The sequence below is a fragment of the Notolepis coatsorum genome, assembly GCF_963971535.1.
Source record: "Notolepis coatsorum genome assembly, chromosome: 2".
NCBI classification, from domain to species: Eukaryota; Metazoa; Chordata; class Actinopteri; order Aulopiformes; family Paralepididae; genus Notolepis; species Notolepis coatsorum.
In genome coordinates this window covers 77,667,208-77,691,550 of record NC_140166.1, presented here as the reverse complement: position 1 = coordinate 77,691,550, position 24,343 = coordinate 77,667,208, and the positions used below count along the sequence as shown (strand labels likewise).

General features: G+C 41.5%; 1 protein-coding gene across 1 annotated transcript; it reads right to left on the bottom strand.

The window, feature by feature from the left end:
- Positions 1 to 115: 115 nt before the first annotated feature.
- Positions 116 to 10,494, bottom strand: eif3jb (eukaryotic translation initiation factor 3, subunit Jb). Its single transcript, XM_084338064.1, has 8 exons — positions 10,408 to 10,494; positions 10,141 to 10,232; positions 8,214 to 8,262; positions 8,021 to 8,106; positions 7,521 to 7,617; positions 6,894 to 7,082; positions 6,691 to 6,764; positions 116 to 1,309 (listed from the first exon to the last, which is right to left on the bottom strand). Exons 1-8 carry the CDS (start codon positions 10,418 to 10,420, stop codon positions 1,187 to 1,189), a joined length of 723 nt encoding a protein of 240 aa, XP_084194190.1. The 5' UTR covers positions 10,421 to 10,494; the 3' UTR covers positions 116 to 1,186.
- Between the last annotated feature and the right edge of the window lie 13,849 nt (positions 10,495 to 24,343).

Sequence of the window (24,343 nt, the reverse complement as noted above, 5' to 3'; positions counted from 1 at the left end):
AGCTAAAATGTAAGACTCGATTCTTCATCTGAATTCATTCAATAGGCTTATTTACTAATCTCCCGGGAAGTCATCAAAACATTATAAATAACACAAGCGGAACCATTCATCCTTTCAACCAGTGATTTATTAAATTAGATGCATATAAAACACTGCAGATGCTGGTATCTTCCACATTGTAATTGTCCCAATTGCCCTTTTCACTTTGAAACTGGTCGGGTACTAGAAAAGGAGTGATAGCCCGTAGGAAGACACTGTGGGCGGAAGCCCCGCCCCGGCTCCTCGTCACACTTGATACAAGCCTGCAGAAGCAATGGTTATGAGACCAGTTTAACAAGTTGAACAACTTGCCCTGATCCATACTTAAATCTGCATTATAAATCAAATTAGTCAATTAAATGTTTTTGTCATGCACCAAAAAAATACCTATTTTATACCTCTTTGCTTCAGAATTCCAATAATATTCCAGAGTTGTATCGAGAGAAAATGGCCGCGGTTTGAAGTTGCGTAATTTATTACACCCGCCAATCACCTTCATCTTACAGTGAATTAATTTGTTCCCTGTTAAATTCCCACTCCTCGTGTACGTGTAGTGACTTTTTCAAAAGATTCAACAATGTGACTTTCCAAGGACACAGATGAAATTGTGCCGAATCGTTTTCTGTATTTGGCAACCAGTAGTTATAGATACTATATACCTCCCTGTTATAAACCCCATCCACAGATAAAGTGAGAGACCTGTAAATATTTACAGACATTCCATTCCAGGTGAAGAGATTTGCATAGAAGCCCATATACGTTTCTACGTCGCTACACTTAAAACTGCAATACTGCATCTGTCATTTTGACGGGAGCGACATTTTCCTAAATCAAAAATGCGCCCTACAAAAAAACACAGACAACGGCAGTTAAAATGTATTCTTCATCGAAGCAGGTTAACCCAACGGATGGTAGAATGGTGTGAGTCGTCTTAACTTGTTAGGCTCGTCGGAGGCTGAGTGAGACAGAGAAAAGGCCATGTGTATGAAGGTAAAGCGGCGGGTGAGATGCTCCCTGGTATAGTCCCTCTGGGCGTTGGAAGCAGAATGTAGGGGGCAACACATAGTTCAGGTTTTCCAGGATGGCATGAGAAGGTACAGCTGATGGTTGTTGAGGGGGGGGGGGGGCAGTGGAGGAGGAGCCAGTGTCACATGAAGTCCTCATAGTCTTGGGTATAGCCGCCATCAAACTCTGAATAATCCATGTCGTCTCCTCTCATCTTTGGGAGAGAAACTTTGGCTGCAGCCTTCTTCTTTTTTCCTTTGTTTTGCTGTGGAAAAAAGAAAATATGACAACTTAATTCTAAACATAGGATTTTCACATCGAAGAGGTCTTCCATGCTTCCATCGAGTCTGAATTGGGAGTTCTCAGGCTCCAATTTCTCCTGAAAAATCCCTTAAGACACAAAAATAACTAGGGATGCACCGAATGGGAAATTCTTGGCCGAAACCGATACCAAAAATAGGAAACAGTTGGCCAAAAACCCAATGCCGAAAATGATTAATATAAATATATATATAATGTGTTTTTTTTTTTTTTTTAGCTACCTGATATGGCAAAACTTAACTTAAATAATATTAATAATCACTATTATGGGCCCATAAAACATTTATTCAGCACTTTTGAATGCATACATTAATTCCAGACTGACTGCTGAAAGATTGTACAATTTAAACATTTTCTCTTTGCATACAACAAAATGTGCATTAACACTTTGACTGCCGGAAAACGCTTAAAAGAGTCATTCCCGGCCATGCTCAAGTTGCCGAGGACGCTTTACAGCGTCTTTAATATCAATATTTCAAAAATCTGGGATCGGATTCATATTTCCCCTCCGCTGGCCTGAGATCCACCAGGAGGACCCACTGAGCTCTCTGGCGGTTCAGGAGCGCCATCTGGTGGCCGATCGGCGCAATCGCTTAACAGGAAGTGCCGTAGAGGTTGTGCTGGTCTGCCATATTACTTCCGGGCACTCGCTATAGGTCCTGGGACTCGATCTCGACACACTACATAGCGATCGATTGCCAATAACTCGATAAACAACATGATTTGGACGTATATACCATTATACAAGCTGGAGATGGACCGGGTAAATCGACATCCCATAATGGTAAAATTTCTACTCTACGATGATCGCCCAACGGCGCGCGGAGACTGGGGTGAGTTTTAGCGTGTAAAATTACCGTCTTCGATACTAACTGCTATTATCAACATTTGACACACATTAGATGATTGGTATAACGCTGCCCACAGAATTATAAACGCCCCCTAGCCCATCCGGTCAACATCAGATGACGTGTAGTAACTTCTAGAAGTACGTCTAGTTGGAATTTTTTATATCGCGCTGATTGCCATAAAACTGTATTGCATCATCAATATAATGTATTTGGGGCTATAGATCACGTTCTGGAGAAAGCTGCAGAAAGAGATGAAAACATACTTATACGATTAGACCATACTTTACTATGAATATGTGAATGAAAAAGTTTAACGTTGCTACACAATAAACAATACATATAGGACTTTGAATGGGCCCTAATAATGGCAATGTAGCAATAGAATTTAAAAAGTTATAGCCCTGCAAAGAAGGGGACTTTCTCTATAGACAAATAGAGCCGGCAACCTATGGTTGATAATGAATTTAACCCATGGCACCGAAAGTGTTAAAGTCAAGTGCATTTTCTTCTTTGTAGGATAACTACAACAAAGTGCATTCAGAACAAAGCCAAGGTGCTTTAAAACTGCATAAAGACACACACAGGACTGTTGTATTTACTACATTTCCTGTGACTCTTAGCGGGGGATGACGTAGCTTACGAGAGACGGGTCAAAGAGGAATGGAAGCATTGTTAGCTAGCTTAAAGCTAACGTTAGTTCAAAAGGTTTTAACCGCGACGGGCATATAGTAATGGCGAGGATATAAAACATGTTACACATTTATTGGATGCGTTGCTTGCGGAGTTTACATAGAAACAGCGCGACTCCCAAGAGGAGTTAAGGCCTCTGCATGCTACAGCAAATTCAAAGCAACTTCGACACAACATCGACAAAGCAACGGTGTTGCAGACACTCTACCTTTATGCTTCTGCAAAATCAACGCGCAGCCTATGTAACATTGTACCCCGTATGTAGCTAGGTTCCCTAGATAGATGACGCTTCCCTTCTCAACCAACCCATTGATAAAAGCAGAAAAATAAGCATAATTTTTACTTCCGGGCGGGGGGTTTCAAAATAAAAGAGCGAGTCTAAAAGCACCGTAAATACGTTTATTTTTTACAATATCTAACGTTACACGAACCTAAACTAATCTAAAGTTAGTTTAGGTTCGTGTTAACTTTGGATAATGTACAAAATAAACGTATTTCCGGTGATTTTAGACGTCGCTCTTTTATTTTGAAAACCCCCGACCGGAAGTGTTATAGTGTCTGTTGCTAGCAGCTTAACTTTCTGTGCTTTTCGAGCTAACGTTACCGTAACATCATTAGTTTCCAATGGAGAGGACCTCGGCTCACATGCAGCTCAAACTACCTATTGGAATAAATTACTTGATTGATGTTTAACTTGTCCCTGTGTGTGTCCAGTCATTTCGACTAGCAAACGTTGTATTTAACGTTACCTCAGGACGGATACCATTGTATTTACTTGGTTAGCTGTGTAGCTAATGTGGATAGCATTTTGAATAGACCCAATGCTAGCTGGCTACAGCTTTATTTACTAAATTATGGAGGCTTTTTAATCGTCAAGGTAAGAGAGGATTTGTCATGATCAACTGAAGGCGTATGCTATGGAACAATATGTGCTTGGGTTTTCAGAAAAAGGCGAGCTATGTGACGCTAATTATTTAGCGTCAACGCTGGCTTCAACAATGGAGGATATTATTCTCTGCGGGACTAATATTATTCTACGACAGCCCCACCCCCATTCGCTAACCAACCAATCACTGCTACGCAATATCAACGCAACGGTTGTTCAGATTAGATTCTGGGGACATGTACGCAACGTCCAAGCAACACAGTCTACAAGACCCTCTAAAACAACTGCGCTGAAATCGCGCCGATGTTGTGTTGCAGTTGCTTTGAAGTTGCTGTAGCATGTAGAGGCCTTTAGGCATAACAAAAAATATTGTTGGTTTCCGGTTGCCGACCGATCCTGCCGATTTAGGTGCGACTCAATATATTTTGAGTTTTTATATATATAAAAAAAAATTAGAATAAAGTTTCATAGAAATCTTAGTCAAACCTTTAGTATTATGGATATTAAACATGCTGGCAGAGTACATGCATCCATGTTGTTGTGAACATTTTAATTAAATAAAGAAATTCCCTATCCATAGTCGCCGTGGGAAAGAATAAAATAAAAAAATTATAAAAAAAATTCCCTACCTTAACTGACAACCAACAGGAAACAAACAATATTTTTTTTTATGCCCTAGTTATCACAGGCTGCAGAACGCAGGAAGAGCTGCCAAGCTGCTCACGTTACACGTTGCACGTTTTGATTACGTCATCACAACAACACTTTAGGTTACGAACGTTACGTAACCCTGTTCTTTGACATTCTGTGATATATTTTCGGTGCTAAAACGGTGGCGAAAGCCGAAAAGGGCCTTTTTAACCATTTTCGGCCGATAATTTCCAGTGGCCGAATATTCGGTGCATCCCTAAAAATAACAATACAAACTAAATAAAAAACGCACAGATTGTAGAATAGATTGTTATTCGTTCATTAGACAATGTTTTATTTGAAGCATATTCTTTTTGAGACATATTCAATAAAAAGAAGGGGGGAGCTGCATACCACTTATTACACAACTGCAGAATGACTCAACTAAAAGAATAGGAACATCTAGGCCTGCCACGATAACACATTTTGCTGGGCGATTAATTGCCCCCGAAAATATCGCGATAAGCGATATTATTGCGACCGGTTAGAGAATTTTTTTTGAGAAAAATTATTTCCCAAAACTTTTATTTTGAAGCCCACCGCTCCGTCTTTTCCGGTTTTAGACTTTTATTTTGAAGCCCACCGACCGGACCGGAAGTATTGTTGTGATTATCCTAAGCAGAACATATGAGCCGACAACTTGTCTCGTCCGGTTGTTTTTGAGCTAATAACAAATGTTGAGATTGTTGGTGAACAACTAACTTTAGGTTCGTTTTAACGTTAGCTACTAACGTTAGATGCAGCTACTACAGGCAATCAACGATGAGGAGGAAGCGTCAAAGCAGTATATAATAGAATAGCTGTGGTGCGTAAGCACTGCAGCACGACTCGAAACTACCGGAGTGTTATAATAAATTAATTCATGTTTAACTTGTCCCCGTGTCCAGTCCTTTGACTAGCCCCACCCGTTCATTGTAAACAATGATGCATGTAATTGTATTAACGTTATTCTGTGTTGTACTTGTAGCTATGCTATACGTTGTATTTCGTTTGTTAGCTAATGTTGTTAGCATGGAATGAGAATCAAAGCTCTATCTTTCATCTTTATTTAGCAGTCCAGTTTCTCCGGGCAGTAGCGAGTAACTACTTGGGTCTAAAAATAGCTAACGTTACACTACAAATAATGCTACTTGGTTAAAAGGAGCAACACTATTGAGAAATGTAGTTAAGCTGTGGCGTTGCCCCACGGAGCTCCCGTGCTGTACTCTAGTAACGTCAGCGGCCCGCCTCCCAACACGGACAGTGACTGACAAGCGGCACTGGTTCCGCCTCATTAAAACAAACGCGCAAATAGCAATTAATCGCGCCCGTCAAAATCATTGCATTCATTTTAATTATCGCAGCAATTAATCGATTTATTGCTTATCGCGGCAGGCCTAGGAACATCACAACTCAAGGATACATGAGGTAGACGGCACCCTCTACAGATATAAGCTACTAGGGGTGTAATGGTACACAGAAGCCACCGTTCGATAAGTACCTCGGTTTTGGAGTCACGGTTCGATACAACAGAAAAAACATATTTATAATTATTATTAAATAAATGTATCTTTTATTAAGTTATATTTAGTTCCACCTAGGCTTGCTGCGGTAGTCAGTGATACCGGTGTCATTCTGTGTTCAGGCATCCACTGAGTAAATTAATTGCCAATGACTACCGCCCCCGCCCCCACCGGTGTATACTTTTTATGTTTCAGTTTCACTTCTAGAGTAGATTTAACTTCACGTGAAGCAGAGAAAGAAGACTCTAGCGAAGCGATGACATGTTACACAACAATGGCTGCGGATCAATATCTTGGATTTAAACACTGCAGCAGCTCGACTGGAGAGAAGCTAAGCAAAAGTATGTTGTGCGGCACGCGTTTTAGTTTCTCTCTCGGATCAGCTGTGAGTTAAACTTGCACAGAAGAAAGTTGGTGTGTGGGTTTGGGTGTGTGTTATTTGGCAAACAAGAAAATTATTTTCAGTAATGACCTTGCTGTGTTACAAACATATATTTTGGGAAGGGGTGAATTTGGAGCTTTGAGTTAAATTCTGCATGCCAAAAAAAAAAAAATTCTACAAGTGCGTTCCGTTAGTGGTTGCATTCGTTCGGTACACCGCGCGTACTGAACCGATGGTCCAGTACTGAAACGGTTGGGTACGGATATGTGTACCGTTACACCCCATAAGCTGATCAGGGGGAGAACATAAATAATATGCACTTACTTTTTCTTGTTTCTGTTTTTCACTAAGTAGCACCGACAGGGAAGTGCTGACTTTCTTCAAATCCTCCACTTCCACTGTGAAAGTGAAAAGACAACTCGGATATGAATCAGTATGGAAGTGCAAGCTTTTCAGTCATAATATAGTCAAAGAAAAAAAACTGGGAATCACCAGTATTGTCAAGTATGAAATCCTTATGTACTTACATGAAATACAGAGGTCCCGAAACAAGGAATCCAAGAAATCTGAATAATAAACAGACTTCTCAAACTGGCCTATCTTGTCTTTCAGCATTTTTTCAAACTCTGTGAAGTCCTTTTTGGAGGCTGGACACATGGCATCGATTCCTGTGACATTATTTGTGGTGGCAGAATCAGAAGCAGCAGCAGAGATACCTGAAGAGAAGGAGCAAAGTACTAAATAAAACAGCAGCATAGCCTTAAATGCATACAGGCAGACAAACAATCCAGCCACTGATGAGGTTGAACGCCATCTTGACTTCTTACATTTTGTCTTTATACACAAGAAATTCTAAATCAGATACTCAGAAAATCTAAAAAAAAAATTAAATGTCGTTGTTTTTTTAATGTATTTTACTATAATTTATCAAATTTAATTTGTTATGTCTTATTTGAGTTATCATTATTGTTATTGTATTGTGTCCGTTAGATGTTAAATTAAAAAAAAGTTTATCAAAAAAATAATAATCTCAAATGGAAGCAATAAATTGTGCGTATTAAAATAAAATAACGATATTCCTTGAGTGAGGTCCCTTACCCCCCTTTTTTGTAAAAAATCTAAAGAAATGTTTTGAACTTGAGAAGCTGGCCTACCGAAAGCCTCTTGTGCCAGCTCCAAGTCTGCTTCCTCCTGCAACTTCTGCACTCTTAATTTCTCTGTTGCTTGGTCTTCAGGCGAAAGATCTTCCTCCTTTAGTGACGAAAAAATAAACAAACATTTTATATATCAGCAGGGCAAGAGAGTGAGAGGTCCAGTATTCATGTCTGGGAATTGTCAAATTCACAATTTAGGGCTGGGGATAGATACCGAATATGAAGATATTGTAAAAAATAAAAATAAAATACGTAGAATATATATATATATATATATATACAGTCACATACACAAACTGTATATTTTTAAGTTAATCCAAAAAAAGAAAGGATTTCTTGGAGTGGTATTTAAAGAGTAAAAGAAAATAAGACTATTTTGAATTAAATGGGACCATAAATTTTTTTATCAAGAAACAAAATGAGAAAAAATAATAGTGATATATTTTGGTCGCCCAGCCCTACCCTAATTAATTAAGGGACGATGAGAAGGAAACACTCACCTTAATCTGTATTGGTTCCTGTTGTTTTTTCTTTAATTTGTTTTCCTTCTCTTTGATTTTCTCACTCAGCTTTTTCTTTTCAGATGCTGAATAAGAAAACAATGACACAGATGAGCCATTATGTACATTAGTGATATGGGTAAGAGACACATTTAGCCTTGGAACTTTGTCCTTTAATATAAATTCTGCATACCTGGTTTCTTCACCTCCACCTTCTTCACCTCCTCATCGTCCCAGTTGTCCTGTGGGGAGTGGGCGTAATCAATTAACAATCTACTACATGGTAAAGTAGGTTATAAAGCAATACTACAAGAACAACCTTCACTCATTACAAGAAACATTGATTGAAAAATTTATTAACAGATTGCAGAATGGGTACAATACAGTACGGCTCAATACAAAACAACTGCTAAGAGGATGCAGACCAGAAAAAGACTTTCGTCTGTTTACATCGGGGTCCCCATTTTCAATTCATCATGACATTTATGACATACACGACAATATACAGAACTGTGTAGTAAAAAGAGATCATAGAAAATATATACATCCAAAGGGGAAGAAACTGTACATTGGTGTGGGGGGGGGATTTGGACATTTACAGGGGCCAGTTTCTAATTGCAGCCACCCATAAGTGCTCTTTGAGAGGTTTTGAAGGAGGGTAGGGATTCACATTCCTTCACGTTTTGGGTAGGGCGTTCCACATTATTGTTGCATAATTGCAAAATGTGTTTAGTCCCTTGTTTGAGCCGAATCTGGGTTGAACATGAAATTGTTAGATTTCAATCTACTACATGGTAAAGTTATAAAGCAATACTGCAAGAACAACCTTCACTCATTACAAGAAACATAAGGTGGAACCTTTGTGAGACAGCAAAACGAAATAATGAAATGTAATAACCACAATATATGGCTACTACTGGGTTCATCTTCTGTGACATGGATAAAAGTGTAATGGGAGAAATTAAATGTATATAGTAGATGAGCCTAGGTGAAGAAAAAAACACCACCACCACATCTACTAAATTAGATGACTGTCATAACAATACAATAGGTATACAGCTAAACAATAACAATCTAACAATTTCACTCAGCAAAGAAATTATGCCAACGTGTTTTGTATGGAATACAACAGTAGCTTCAGCTGGGACACCATATGCCACAGAAACCGGTGAACGGGAGGCCTCACCAGCCCTTTCCATCTATAGGTGAATTACCTGAGGTTTCTAGACAGAGCCTGATAATAACCAGGGACTTATTAAGTCTATGGGTGTTGCCATCGAACAGTTTCCTCCGACAGGCCCTGGCCTGACAAACTAAGTTGGAAAGTTCTAGGCCAAGTTCAGTCGAGTCATCCTAAGATCACGATTTCATCTTGATTGTGGTTAAAAATTCGTTAGCGAAGCTAACCGTAACGTTGCATCACGTTGTCATCAGAGCAATCCTGACCACAGTTAACTCTCGTCGAATTGTAATCAAGGTGGTGACATGATACATGGCTCAATGAATTAGCTAGCTAACGTTCATTACAATTATTGGATCAAATAAGAAGAGCCATCGTTCGCGGCACAACAGTAGCCTTGACGTTAGCTATACTTGCAGCAAAGCTAGCGAGCTAACCGAGTGGCTAAACCTTAGCTCAAATCAACCGGGAAAACATTTACTAGCGAATGAAAACCAATCGGAACAAATCGCAGAAAGAATCGACACATAGTGGTCAGAAATAATACGTTAACGCGTTGTTCAGTCAACACATGTTGACATTTAGCTACGGCCTGTCAAATCTCCCACATGAGTTAGCTAGTAGCCAGTTAGCATGTCTAGCTACTAGCCAGTTAGCACGTCTAGCTACTAGCCAGTTAGCACGTCTAGCTACTAGCCAGTTAGCATGGCTAGCTACTAGCCAGTTAGCACGTCTAGCTACTAGCCACATGAGTTAGCTAGTAGCCAGTTAGCATGTCTGCAATCCGAGGCAACACAGCTTGGAAGCTAGCTTGCGGTTTAGTCAACGGGCTACTAGCACCTAGCTAACCAAATGAGCCATATAAGTCAACGTTTGCTGACAAAAAAATAGTGTTCGCTCTTCGTGCCATCTCATGTCGGTAGAGACCGTCGTTGGTTACCTTTATCTCGTCCTCTTCGTCCTCGCCTTCCCATTTATCTTGCACCGCCGCCTTTTCCACGGCAGTCACCTCCGGCTCGAAGTTCTCTTCGTCTACAACACAAAAGCACAGAAATAATAATAAAGAAAACCCGTAACGTTGAGCCAAGAAACCATCTATAACACCGGATAACAATTTCAATACTGTAATGTCATTAAAGTTGGGTCCTAATAAAAGTAGCTCAAATATAACTAATCTAATAGAGCTCTCTCCAACTTTGTTGCTCACCCCAGTCCGCCATGTTGGCTGTGTGTGTCGGAGCGCTCTGACAGCGGCTTGTATGAGTCAGCGGAGCTCGAGCTTCAACCACGTTCATGAAGGATTCCCACCTCTTAACCCTGCGTGGTCTGACTCTTTCTGGATGGGTTACAAGCGCGATGACAGGACACACCCAGAGAGTAACTAACTGTAACTTAAAAATAAACTCTTCAGGCCCTATTTTAATGCCAAAACCGAGATCATATAAGGCACCCGACCCGGGTCTGATTGATTGATTGATTGAAAAGTTTATTAACAGATTGCAGAATGGGTACAGTACAGTACAGCTCAATACATACAATTGTTAAGGGGATGCAGACCAGAGAAAGACTTTCGTCTTGTTTACATCAGGGTCCCCCATTTTCAATTCATCATAACATATATGACATACATGACATACAGATAGACGGTACTGCTACATCTATACATTTATGACATATCAGATTTGCAAATACAGTACTGTTTGTGATACAAAAGTGTCCAGAAAAGGAGTGTATATACATTTGTCGTAGAAACTGTACATTGGAGGAGGTTGGTTGGGTGGGTTGGGTGAGGGCTGTACATTGGAGGTGGGGGGGGGGGGGGGGGTTGGGTAGGGGACACACACACATTTTACACTGTGCATTGGAATATTGACAAAGCCTTACTTAGTCATTTACTGTACAACTAGGTTAGGACATTTGTAGGGGCCAGTTTCGAATTGCAGTCTCACGTAGGTGTTTTTTGAGAGTGTTTTTGAAAGTGGGTAGTGATTCACATTCCTTTACAGCTTTAGGTAGGGCGTTCCACATTGATGTGGCATAATTGCGAAACGTGTTTAGTCCCTTGTTTGAGCCGAATCTGGGTTTTACATGATTTGTGGAGCTCCCTCTGGTGTTGTGATCGTGGTATTCACTGACCTTTGGGAAGTTTTGACATGTACATGGGTACCTTGGTCGCGTAGTGTATCTTGTAGACCAGGCCCATTGCAAGTTGCTGTACTCTGTCGTCTACTCTAAGCCATCCTAGGTTGTCAAAGTGGGCAGGGGTGAGGTGGGTTCTAGGAGTCAGGTCAAGTAGTAGTCTGACTAGCTTGTTTTGAGATGTTTGTAATTTGTTTTTTAGTGCCTTTGAGGTGCTTTGGTACCATGAGGTGCAAGCATAGTCGTAGTACCCTTGAATGAGTGCTCCTGCTAGAGTCTTCAGGGTATTCTTGTTTACCAGAGAGGAGATCCGGTACAAGAATCGCGTTCGTTGGTTGACTTTTTTTATTACATTGGATGCCATTTTGTCACAGGAAAGATTAGCCTCTAGGATGGAACCCAGGTAGGTAATTTCATCTTTCCTTGTGATAATATTGTCACCCACTGTAACCGAGAAGCCGTCGGTCTTGCTGAGTTTGTTATTTGAACCGAAGAGAATGGACTCTGTTTTGCCCATGTGTAATGATAGTTTGTTGTCGGCGAGCCATATGCAGATTTTGCCTAGTTCCGAGCTGAGGGCTTTTTCAACCTGTAACTTGTTCTTGTCAGAGACCAGCAGGGCTGAGTCGTCCGCAAACAGGAACAAGTTGCAGTCACAAGCTGACGACATGTCATTTGCATAAATTAGGAATAGTAGTGGTCCTAGTATGCTTCCTTGTGGAACACCACAGCTCACTGTGAGGGGGGGGGGGTAGGGTACCGTTTACTTCCACCATCTGTTCCCTCCCCTCCAGGTAGGATTGTATCCAGCTCACTGATAAACTATCAAAACCAATTGCTTTTAGCTTGTCAATCAGAATGGTGTGATTGACAGTGTCGAAGGCCTTTTGTAGGTCCAGCATGACCATGCCGCAGTATTTACCCGCGTCCACCTCTTGTTTGATGTGGTCGTTCAAGTAGAGAAGGCATGTGTCAGTGGAGTGGGATGTTCTGAAGCCAGATTGGAATTCGTAGATTAGATTTTTTTCCGCGAGGTACTTTTCGATCTGTTCGTATACTATTTTTTCCATGACTTTCGAGATGGATGTAAGGATAGAAACAGGGCGGTAGTTACCCGGGTCTAATTTGCTGCCCTTTTTGTGCAGGGGTGTTACTCTCGCAATTTTGAAGTCCTTGGGGACGTGTCCCTGTTTTATGGAGAGGTTTATTATGTGTGTGATGACTGGGGTGATGGAATGCAGGCTTCAATCTATGTTGTTTAACTTTAGTCTACCTGTTCAGTCCTGTTCAGTCCTGTTACAAGATGCACAATGAGCTCTTCTGAGATAATTGTTGAATATAATAATAGATACACAAATGTTCTATTATGACATACTGTGACATCACAAATGTTCTAGAATGTTCTATTATGACATCATACTGTGACATCACAAATGTTCTAGAATGTTCTATTATGACATCATACTGTGACATCACATGTATTGATTGATGACTTGGGGATGCAATTACATGCAAAACAGCTGTTGATAATATAACCGTTTCTCGTCTCAATGATTCAAGCGGTTTATTCGTCACATACTAGACATATAGTGAAATGAAGGCGTGGACATATAGTGAAATGAAGGTAATAACATCAACACCATCTTAATAATTTATAAGCGTATAATAACCCTCGAGAGTAAAGATGTGGGAAACAATATTCAAGTTCAAGTACATTTTTATTATTTATCAGAATATTTGCACAACAATACAAAACTCACTACAACAGTAGACTGAAGGAAATATATCTGCAGTAAGCTTGTTGTTTTTGAGTACAGAACAAGATAAACTGAGAATTGTGATATGTCCAAAACAAAACGTTTTTGCAAATAAATAAATAACTTGGGAGTACATGCAGCAACATACTTCATGAGGCTTGAACTTTCTCATCTCTGTTACAAGTCCTGGGTATGGCATCCCAGAACATCCCTGAGTAGGCTACATCTGTTATGTCACCTATGCGATGTGTTATGTAGCCTGTGCTACATCTGTTATGTAGCCTGTGCTATCTATCTGTTATGTAGCCTGTGCTACATCTATTATGTTGCCTGTGCTACATCTGTTATGTCGCCTGTGCTATCTGTTATGTAGCCTGTGCTACATCTGTTATGTCGCCTGTGCTATCTGTTATGTCGCCTGTGCTATCTGTTATGTAGCCTGTGTTCATGACAGGCAAAAGTTAGACAGGTGTATGTCAAATGCATTACATACAGGTGCTGGAATAGAGAATGTATTTTCCATTTGACCCTCACTACATTTATTTGGTTATTTCAGTGCTGAATACTTATTATGCAAAATAAATAAATAAAAGGAGGATGATTATTGATACGCCATTAAATTCCAACTCATTGCTGATACACAAAATCAATTCAAAGCCCATAAACAAATACAACCCTGAAGTGCTGCTCAGTTCAAGAGAAAGATATACAGTATTGCACAGATAGCCCAGATGATTTGAATGAAGTGGTGGAAGTGGGTGCTCCTGGTCCAGCAGGGGTGAGAGAGGTCATCTGCCAGGGCAGATCAGGGCACAGCGCGGCAGGGCAGGACGTCCAGCAGCGTCAGCAGTACCAGCAGGTGACACAGAGGACTAGGGCTCAGTGCCAGCCCTGATGACCTCCCTAGGGTCACATGTACATACACACACACACACACACACGCACGCACACACACACACAAATATACTGTAGTGAAACCAATAACCGCAGAGGTGTCACGATAGTCTAGCAGTCAGCAACTATACACCTTCTCATTCTATGTAGATCTGTGCAGGTGAAGGAGAGAAAACAGAGAAGATGGATAATTTATTATGTGTATTGGGATGTTACCAGCGTGTGTACATCTCTACCAGACAGACGTATTACAGCAACTATCCAATCTAAAACAGAAGAAAAAACTATTTGCATGATCTTAAGACAGGTTAGTCAATATTTGACCACATTGCCCAGTTGTACAGCCCTGGCCTATTCCTATTTTATTTCTACTTATAATTGTACTATACTCTATTGTGCTATATCCCATATAATTTTACTCAACCTCTTTATTTACAGTTGTACAGCCCTGGCCTATATTTTATTTCATAATTATATTCTATTCTATTGTGCTCAACTTAGTTCATATTTAATTTAATTTTACTCCACCTCTTTATTGTATTATCCGTCTGTTAATGTATGTCCGCTGAAAACGACTGAAGCTAATTCCTTGTATGTGAAAACTACTTGGCAATAAAGACCTTTCTGATTCTGATTCTGCTTTCAGAACAGGTTCTTTACCAAAAGCCTGAAGCAAGACAAGTTCAAGTTTCAAGTTCAAGTTTCTTTATTAGTTGTCATACAGAAATACAGACTACTTTGCATGAAATGCTTCTTTCTGTTTTGCAGAACGTTGTGTGATAACTGTGGTGTCATTACATTTCCCTGAGTTGCACCATTGACAGTGAATTTTTCAACCTCTCCCTGAGGCTGGAGAGGGTGCCCCAGCTCTGGAAGACCTCCTGCATTGTCCCGGTGCCCAAGAAGGGACGACCCAGCACCCTCAACGACTACAGACCAGTCGCTCTGAGGTCACACGTCATGAAGACGTTTGAGAGACTGGTCCTGCAACACCTCAAGCCCCTGGTGTGTGACTCCCTCGACCCCCTGCAGTTTGCATACCAGGCAAACATCGGGGTGGAGGATGCCATCATCTACATGCTCCACAGAGCGTACACGCACCTGGAGAAGCCGTGCAGCTCAGTGAGGATTATGTTCTTTGATTTCTCCAGCGCCTTCAACACCATCCAGCCGTCACTGCTAGCGGAGAAGCTCTCTGCGATGCAGCTGGAGCACGGCTTGGTGGCCTGGATCAAGGACTATCTCACTGAGAGACCGCAGTACGTCAGACTAAAGGACAGTCAGTCTGACGTACTGGTGAGCAACACCGGCGCCCCCCAAGGAACTGTGCTGTCACCCTTCCTCTTCACCCTCTATACCTCAGACTTCTGCCGCAACTCAAGCGGGTGCCACCTGCAGAAGTTCTCAGATGACTCCTCCAACCTAAGCTACATCACAGACGATGATGAGGAGGAGTACAGAGCCCTGGTGGAGAGCTTTGTGGGGTGGAGCGACAGAAACCACCTCCAACTCAACACCAGTAAGACCAAGGAGCTGGTGGTGGACTTCCGGAGGGGCAAGAAGAGGCCCCCCCCGATTCCCATCACCATCCGAGGGGTGGAGGTGGAGGTGGTGGACTCATATAAGTTCCTTGGGGTACACCTGAACGATAAACTGGACTGGTCGGATAACACAGAGGCCCTCTAGGAAGGGACAGAGCAGGCTGTTCTTCCTGAGGAGACTCAGGTCCTTCAACATGTGCAATAGACTGCTGCAGTCATTTTACCAGTCTGTAGTGGCCAGTGTCCTCTTCTATGCTGTGGCATGCTGGGGAGGCTACATCAACTCAAGCGACACCAACAAGCTCAACAAGCTGGTGAGGAAGGCTAGCTCCGTGGTGGGAGTCGAGCTACCTAGACTAGAGGTGATGGCAGAGAGGGGGATGAGAAGGAAGCTGGCTGCCATCATGGAGAACCCCTACCACCCCCTCTACGACGAGCTAGTCAAGATGAGAAGCTCGTTCAGCCACAGACTCATACCCCCCCACACTCAACTAACCGCCTCGGACAGTCCCTCATACCAGCGGCCATCAGGCTCCACAACAGTGGGCAGCGACTAGCGGCCTCCAGGCTCCACAACAGGGGGCAGCGACTGCTGCCAGACATTGACCTAGGACTAATAGGAACCCAAGGAGGACAATAACACTACCTTAGGCATACTGCACCTTATGTGGATACTGTGATACTGTGAATAATGTATATTTCAGTGGATACTGTGATACTGTGAATAATGTACATTTCAGTAGATAGTAAATTATAACACTACCTTATGCATACTGCACCTTATGACACTGTGAATACTGTCCTGTGAATATATTTTTCAGTTAGTTAGATAGTAAATTATATTGACCTATTTGTTTACACTGCTTGTGTTGTTTTTACTACCTGTATCCCCCCCCCCCCTTCCCCCATGCTGCTATGATGCCTGAATTTCCCCAAGGGGATCAATAAAGGAATATCTTATCTTATCTTATCTTAATTGAAGACTGACTTTGTATACAGCAGGGCCCAGATGTGTTCTGGTTCAAAACTTTTAGCACTACTGTTGGAACTACAACGATTAAGTCCTGTTAAAATCTCAAACACTTTATGAACCTACAACCTCTCTCATACACTCTCAACATCTCAGAGACCATTGCTTAACCCTTTCACTACCACACTACAGAAGGTTAACCCTTTCACTACCACACTACAGACGGTTAACCGTCTGTAGTGTGGTAGTGAAAGGGTTAACCTTTTGTCGTGTGACAGTGAAAGGGTTAACCTTATGTATTGTCACAGTGAAAGGATTAACCCTTTGGTAGTGTGGTAGTGAAAGGGTTAAAGGTGCACTATGTAGTTTTGTGAGAGTCAGAGAAGTGAATAATTTCTAAGGTATATTTTCATAACTGAATAAACAAACTGTCCTCAGGGGAAAATTGGATCCCTGGAATAATGTTTGAAGCTAGAAAGCTTCCTGAAAAGTTACCTTTTCACTGCTGTCGTTTACAAAAGGCAGGGCCCGCAGTTTTTCTAACAAACATATTCTAGGGTTACGTTTAGTTCACAGTGCCTAGAAAGTATTACATTTTATTTATGATAAAATAAGAAAGAATAATTCTCAGCATTAGCATGTTTCAACGGTGAAGGCTAAGAATGCCATTTTAAAAGCAGCCGTCTAACAACTGTTAATTAAATGAATAAACATAATGCATTTTGAAAGGTCAAGGCATTGCTTTATTGACTGCACAGATTCTACTGATTCGCCGATTCTACTGTAGATTTGGGAGACGTGGTCCGTGTCGATCATCATGCTTGAACTGTCCGCAAACGCATGAATAGCGACTGAATCAGGGTGGATTGTCCCTTTAACTTTGGGGTTTCAACCGTCCTCGACTAGGAGTATTTTATAATGGACGTTTCTTTTGTACGATTCAAAATGTTCCAAAAGGTGAACATTTATTAATTTGTAATTATTAACCCTTTCACTACCACACTACAGAAGGTTAACCCTTTTACTACCACACTACAGACGGTTAACCGTCTGTAGTGTGGTAGTAGTAAAAGGGTTAACCTTCTGTATCGTCGCAGTGAAAGGGTTAACCCTTTGGTGGCGTGGTAGTGAAAGGGTTAACGGACTACCGCTTGGTCCCCTGTATGAGTGAGAATCTGGGCCTTTTACCTCTGAAGTCCACGGGCCTGTCCTCCCAGGGCGTGAGCACCATGGCCAGGGCCGTCTGCTGGAGGAGCGACAGGGCGGAGCGCTGCTCGGCCGTCACAGACACCGCCTGCTCGTAGGAGAACATGCTGATCTTGCTCTGGTCAAACACCACCTGGAGGGACAGACGGACAGCCAGGTGATGTAGTCAGTGGACAGACACATGAGAGTCGGCGAGGCGTTGCCAAGAAGAACACACAACCGTGAACAAAGGATTTTGTATTCTAGAACAAAGACTTCCTAGTAGGGATGCTCGATATTGGCTTTTTTACCGATACCGATATACCGATATTATCCAACTCTTAATTTCCGATACCGATATCAACCGATACCGATATATGCAGGGTCCCCCCCCCCCCCCCCCCCGGTGATCGCCGGCAGCATTTCCTCACCAGTCATCGGATTCTGGTAGATCGATATGTACATTGGCTAATCATAAATCCCATTATTCCACACTGAAAAATACGTTCGGCAAGCTGATCAAAGATGGAGGGTCTTCGTTTGGAACCGAGGCTCATATGATCCGCCCACAGACTGTAAAAGAAATTTTCTTTAAAATCCCCTCAATGATACTGCAGTGGAGCGATGGCGCCCCTAAGCGGATCTGGCCGGTATGCATGTTTCGAAAATCAAATATGTGGAAAAATCCTGCAAGTGGATCGGGGACCTAATAAGCGTTATAAATATGGAATAAAACAATAACAACTCATCACGAGTATACTCGTGGCTCTGGACCACAACGCATGGAATCGAAACACGTATATACTCGTGAACGGACGCCATAGTGTTAACAGCAACGTACAGGTCGTGACATTGAATAGAATATTAAAATCGAGAGAAAAAAAGGAAAACGGACCAAATAACGTATATATACGTGGTTGGTGTTCAACGGTTGTCGAGCAAACACGTATATAAATGCTGTTTCCGCAGATTGAGTTAATGACACAATCTTGTAACTAAGAGACTTGCAGAATTTTTTTTTTTTCATGCATAGATTACAAGATTGAATAAAAAATGTGGGATGCTCGATATTGGCTTTTTTACCGATACCGATTTACCGATATTGTCCAACTCTTAATTTCCGATACCGATATATGCAGGGTTTCCCCCCCCCCCAAAAACTGAATAATTTCAGGTAACTAACATTACATATCTCTTGTCATGTAATTAACACAACATTATGCATACTTTGACAATAAATAAAATAATAATTTGTTCTTACTTGCTTGCCTGGGTAAATAGAGGTTAAATAAATGTAAAAAAACTTAATTAAATAAAAGAATTCTGCCGATATTGGCAGAATACCGATATTTTCTGATATCACATTTTTATGCCAATATCGGTAGGCCGATAATATCGGACATCCCTACTTCCTAGCACGCTGAAAACCTTCCAAATCAATGGAGAACGTGATCTGAATGCTGTGGAGAATTATTATTATTAATAAAAATATATATATTTATATATCTACACACAGGTGCATCTCAATACATTTTAATATTGAGGAAAGATATTATTGGTTGCCTCCATGCCATGCCGCATTGATGCAGTGAGTCATGCAAAAGGGGCCCCCGGCCGTATTGAGTGCATATACTTTTCAGTAGGCCGACATGTCTGTAATATTTTATTTATTGGCCTTGTGTAATATTCAAATGTTCTCAGATACTGAATTTGGGGTTTTCATTAGCGCTGTAAGCCATAATCATCAACATTTTAAGATATAAAAGGCTTGAAATACTTCAACCGATATTCTAATTTAATGAGATGCACCTGTATAATAATAATAATAATAATAATAATAATAATAATAATAATAATAATAATAATAATAATAATAATAATAATCTGAGAGACTCACAGCAAATCTTCCAGGGGGGATTAGCGAGACAGCCAGCGGTGTGATTCCTTCGATCTGTTCCTTCACCAAAGCTGACATGGACATGTCTGGAAGACCAGCTGGACACAGTGGACATGTTTCAGACAAGAGACGTGTTAAGCCGCAGCCAGCAACCAAACCCAACGACAACAAGGACCCGAGCATAATGGTGGAACAAATCACATTCAGCAGATGGTTCAAAGGAAATAGCTGTTCAGGTGCTATCAGATTTCAAAAGAAAATCCCTTGAGTTTAGGATTGTAAGCGACAAGGTTCAGCTGAACTACACAATTATAGGGAGTGTGTTATAGGAACCTAGTGGCTGTGGTCACAGGCAGTGGCTCAGGGGGTAGAGCAGTCGTCTGGTAATCCAGAGGTTCAAGTTCAAGTTTGTTTTTATTTGTCACATATAAGATATAAGGTACATGTACTTTACAGTGAAATGCTTGGTTCTGTATATACAAACTAAAGTACAATCTAAATACAATGAAGTAAAAATGCAGACAATGAGGTACACAATTTTTTTATGGCAATGTTTGCAATGTAATGCAAATCTCTTCAAGTTTGTTTATTAATTTCAAGATTGTTATCACAATAAAATACACATACTTTACGGTGAAATGCTTGGTTCTGTATGAGCCCCTGAGAGTGTGCTTCATACAGTAAAAAAATAAAAAGTAAGAAAGTAAGTAAAAAGTAAGTAAAACAGTAATTACAGATGAATATACAATATGTTCTCTTCAATAAATAGATAAATATAATGTAGTGTTAAAGTGTCTAAAGTGAGTGTTAAGGTGAGTGTTTGTTTAAAGTGAGTGTGTGCATGTGGATGTGTGTGATGATGTGTGTGTGTGTGTGTGTGTGTGTGTGTGTGTGTGTGTGTGTGTGTGTGTGTGTGTGTGTGTGTGTGTGTGTGTGTGTGTGTGTGTGTGTATGTGTGTGTGATGATGTTACATAGAGTCATTGAGCATCCTGATGGCCTGGGGGATAGAAGCTCGTTCTGAGAGTCTCTCTGGCCATGAGACTCCGGTAGCGCTTGCCTGACCGCAGCAGTGCAAAGAGGCAGTTGTTTGGGTGACTAGAGTCTTTGGTTATTCTCTGCAATGCTTGGTATGCTTGGTATAAATGTCCTGGAGAGTGGGAAGCCCACCTCCAATGGACCTGTCTCAAACCCTGCCCCTTTTCTTGATCCTCCAATCACAACTGTCGCTTACCTCGGACAAACTTGGTTTGTCCGAGGTAAGCGACAGTTGTGATTGGAGGATCAAGAAAAGAGGGCAGGGTTTGAGACAGGTCCATTGTGCGTTCGGCTGATTCGTTTCCCGCTCCTCTCGGGCAGCGTGTCGAAGTGTCCTTGAGCAAGACACACTTAATCTATACATTATCTGATTTCTTATTGTGAATAAAAGACTGACATCAAGTTTTGATTGAGAGTTATTTCTGCTATGTATATACGTTGCTAAGCAACTCCTAGCCTGTAATGTTATTGCAAATAACACATGGCTCTCAGCAAGCATCAGACTGCTTGATCTGAACCAACTGTTGTGTTCTCATGATGTGTTCTGCCGTAGAATTAGGCCACAGTTGGCATTTAATGATAATCCTCCGCTGTTTGATTAAAACCACCCGGTATTGGAATACGATAAAATGTTAATAAAAGATGAAAAGAAACACACAAATATTTGTGTAGACAATAACGGCACACAATGACAACCTTTCAAACGGAGGGGGGCACTAGGCGTAGGCGATGCTGCAACTTTTCCCAATTTTGAAACCAGGCTTGAAAAATGCAACCCTTTTGAAGTATAATCTACAATCTCAATGATCAGCTAGAAGAACACCACACTCTGCGAAGCGTGTGAACATCACATGAACATCACATGAACATCACATGAACGTCACATGAACATCACATGAACGTCACATGAACATCACATGAACATCACATGAACGTCACATGAACGTCACATGAACATCACATGAACGTCACATGAACATCACATGAACGTCACATGAACATCACATGAACATCACATGAACGTCACATGAACATCACATGAACGTCACATGAACGTCACATGAACGTCTCATGAACATCACATGAACATCACATGAACGTCACATGAACATCACATGAACATCACATGAACATCACATGAACGTCTCATGAACATCACATGAACATCACATGAACGTCTCATGAACATCACATGAACATCACATGAAAGTCTCATGAACATCACATGAACATCACATGAAAGTCTCATGAACATCACATGAACATCAGAGTGCAGAGAACGCACCACGTACCTGCCAGAGCTCCAATCTCAATGAAAACATCAGTCCCCCAGGAGCTAGCGTGTCCAAAGGCCAGGCTGTGGGCCAAGAGCCCTACCAGGGTCTCTAGCTGGTCTTCTGAACAGGACAACCTCAGCCGACCCAGCCACAACACCGCTTGCTGTGGCCACCAGGGGGCAGATCAAAGAGACGGTACAGGAAGCAGGGGGACAGAGTGGACAGGGGAGAGGAATGAGATGGACTTTCTTTAACTTTGTTTGACGACACTGTGGTGTCACTTGGAACGTTATCTATATATCTCTTTTTTTATTATTATTTTCTTTAGCTCACCTGAACTCCACGGCGTTAAAGGTGCGCATCTCTGTGGCCTTCGCCCACATATGATGTACCCCATGGCCACCAGGGTGCTGGAGTCCAGGTCACTGGGGACCCGTCTGGTGGAGTTCAACACGGAGGAAAATAGCACAGCCAGCTGAATGAAGAGGGAATGAGAGAGAGAGAGAGAGAGAGAGAGAGAGAGAGAGAGAGAGAGAGAGAGAGAGAGAGAGAGAGAGAGAGAGAGAGAGAGAGAGAGAGAGAGAGAGAGAGAGAGAGAGAGAGAGAGAGAGAGAGAGAGAGATAGAGAGAGAGAGAGAGTATTGTGTATGTGTGGACTCTAGCAGCTCTGTGCCACAGAAGTGTCCCCCTCTGCTCTGGTCTCAGTTTTCTTGCCACCTCCAGTCAGTGCATAAACACTGAGAGAGAGACATTCGATTAGATGGGGCAGCGGGGCGATGGGGCACAGCAAAGCAGGATCATGCATTGTTTTGAACATAAAAAATAAGTGTCTTGGAAAATATGATCATGTCCAAAGCACTGTTTAAATACATATTCTCTGTACAGCCTTGTGTAATGGTAATTTGTTACATCATTTGTACAGCTTATTGGACATGTTTCATAGCTCTGTTATAAATACACATTTCTCTGTACAAAGCTTTAACTGGTTTAACTAGTCAAGTCACTAGGCGACAGTCTGGCGTATGTTCTTAAAACAACGGCCAAGGCCCAAGACAGCTTGACTTAGATATGACATTTGGCCTCGTCTCCAGTCTTGTGTGAAGACACGACAAAACCCCTAAAAACCCATCTTTTGTTTTCATTTTCTCCTCTTTGTTCATCTTTGTTTACCTTTCTTGTCATATCCGTTATTAATTTGTCATCTTTTGACGTCATGTCAACTTTGTACTTAATAGTAAGTCTGACCAGAGCTCTTTCTCACTTTCTGGTCAGACGCTTCTGCGTACACATTTGGCTCTCTGATTGTAAACTGAGGATACTCTTTCTGTGGCCACAGAAACAGAAATTCTATTTTTGATACAATTTGACTCATCTGAATTTCTACAGTTTCACTGTTTGGCTCATTTAAAATATTCCACAACATAAGCTATTCCAACTCGGTTGTGTTAGATGTGCAGTATTTCATTGCATCGTCACTCTATATTGTGATCTTATGATCTATATTATATCTCAGGGAACAGCTACATTGATCCCCCCCTCCCTATGCTTGCACCTTGCAGCCCCCCTCCCCCCTCCCACCCCCTCTCAATGTACAGTCTCCTCCCCCTCGTTTGTATATATTTTCTGTTAGGATCTCTGTTTAACAGTACTGTATATTTGCATATCGTGTATGTCACAAATGTAACAGTACTGTATATCTGTATGTCATAAATGTCATGATATATCTGTATATCTGTATGTTGTGTATGTCATAAATGTCATTATGAATTGAAAATGGGGGACCCTGATGTAAACAAGACGAAAGTATTTCTCTGGTCTGCATCCCCTTAACAATTGTGTGTATTGAGCCGTACTGTATTTGACCCATTCTGCAATCTGTTAATAAAGTTTTCAATCAATCAATCAATCCATTGCGTCTGTCTGTCTACTTCTGTTTCTTAATAATTTTGTGTCAGTGTGTCAAGTTTTGACTGACAGAAAAGTTGGGAGAGGATGAACTTAGAACCGATGGATATGTCACCATCCCTTAGTAAAGCCGTTTCTGCAAACGTACGTACGTACGGTTAGGTAAAATAAAACTTAAAGAACAGCGGTGCCTTCCCTCCGTTTCCTCTCATGAACAGTGGTGGATCGGTGGAGCCGGGGCCCTAAGTGTCTCAGTATGTATCCCTCTGGCAGCGCGCCCTGTATATTAACACGCATGAGTCCCATACCTCCCCGGTCTAAGTACTGTTCTGGTGCTGGTCGCTATGGAGTAGGGCTGACCTCGACTAGTCGAATAGTCAACTAATCGATCGAAAGGAGCCGTAGTCGACTGCCAACCTCTTAGTCGTATGCAAAAAATAAATATATATAATTATAATAAAAACCTCGAAGCGTGGCTAACGCTAATGGCGCACATACCAGCGAGGCTAACTGCCTAAGAAAACAGGCACAGAGGCACTGAA

What these genes read in the sequence shown, in the direction of transcription:
- eif3jb (XM_084338064.1), bottom strand. An exon ending in GCTGGCACAAGAGGCTTTCG is followed by an intron (nt 7,083 to 7,520) that starts GTAGGCCAGCTT and finishes CCTTCTCTTCAG; the next exon opens with GTATCTCTGCTGCTGCTTCT. An exon ending in TCGGGACCTCTGTATTTCAT is followed by an intron (nt 6,765 to 6,893) that starts GTAAGTACATAA and finishes TCACTTTCACAG; the next exon opens with TGGAAGTGGAGGATTTGAAG.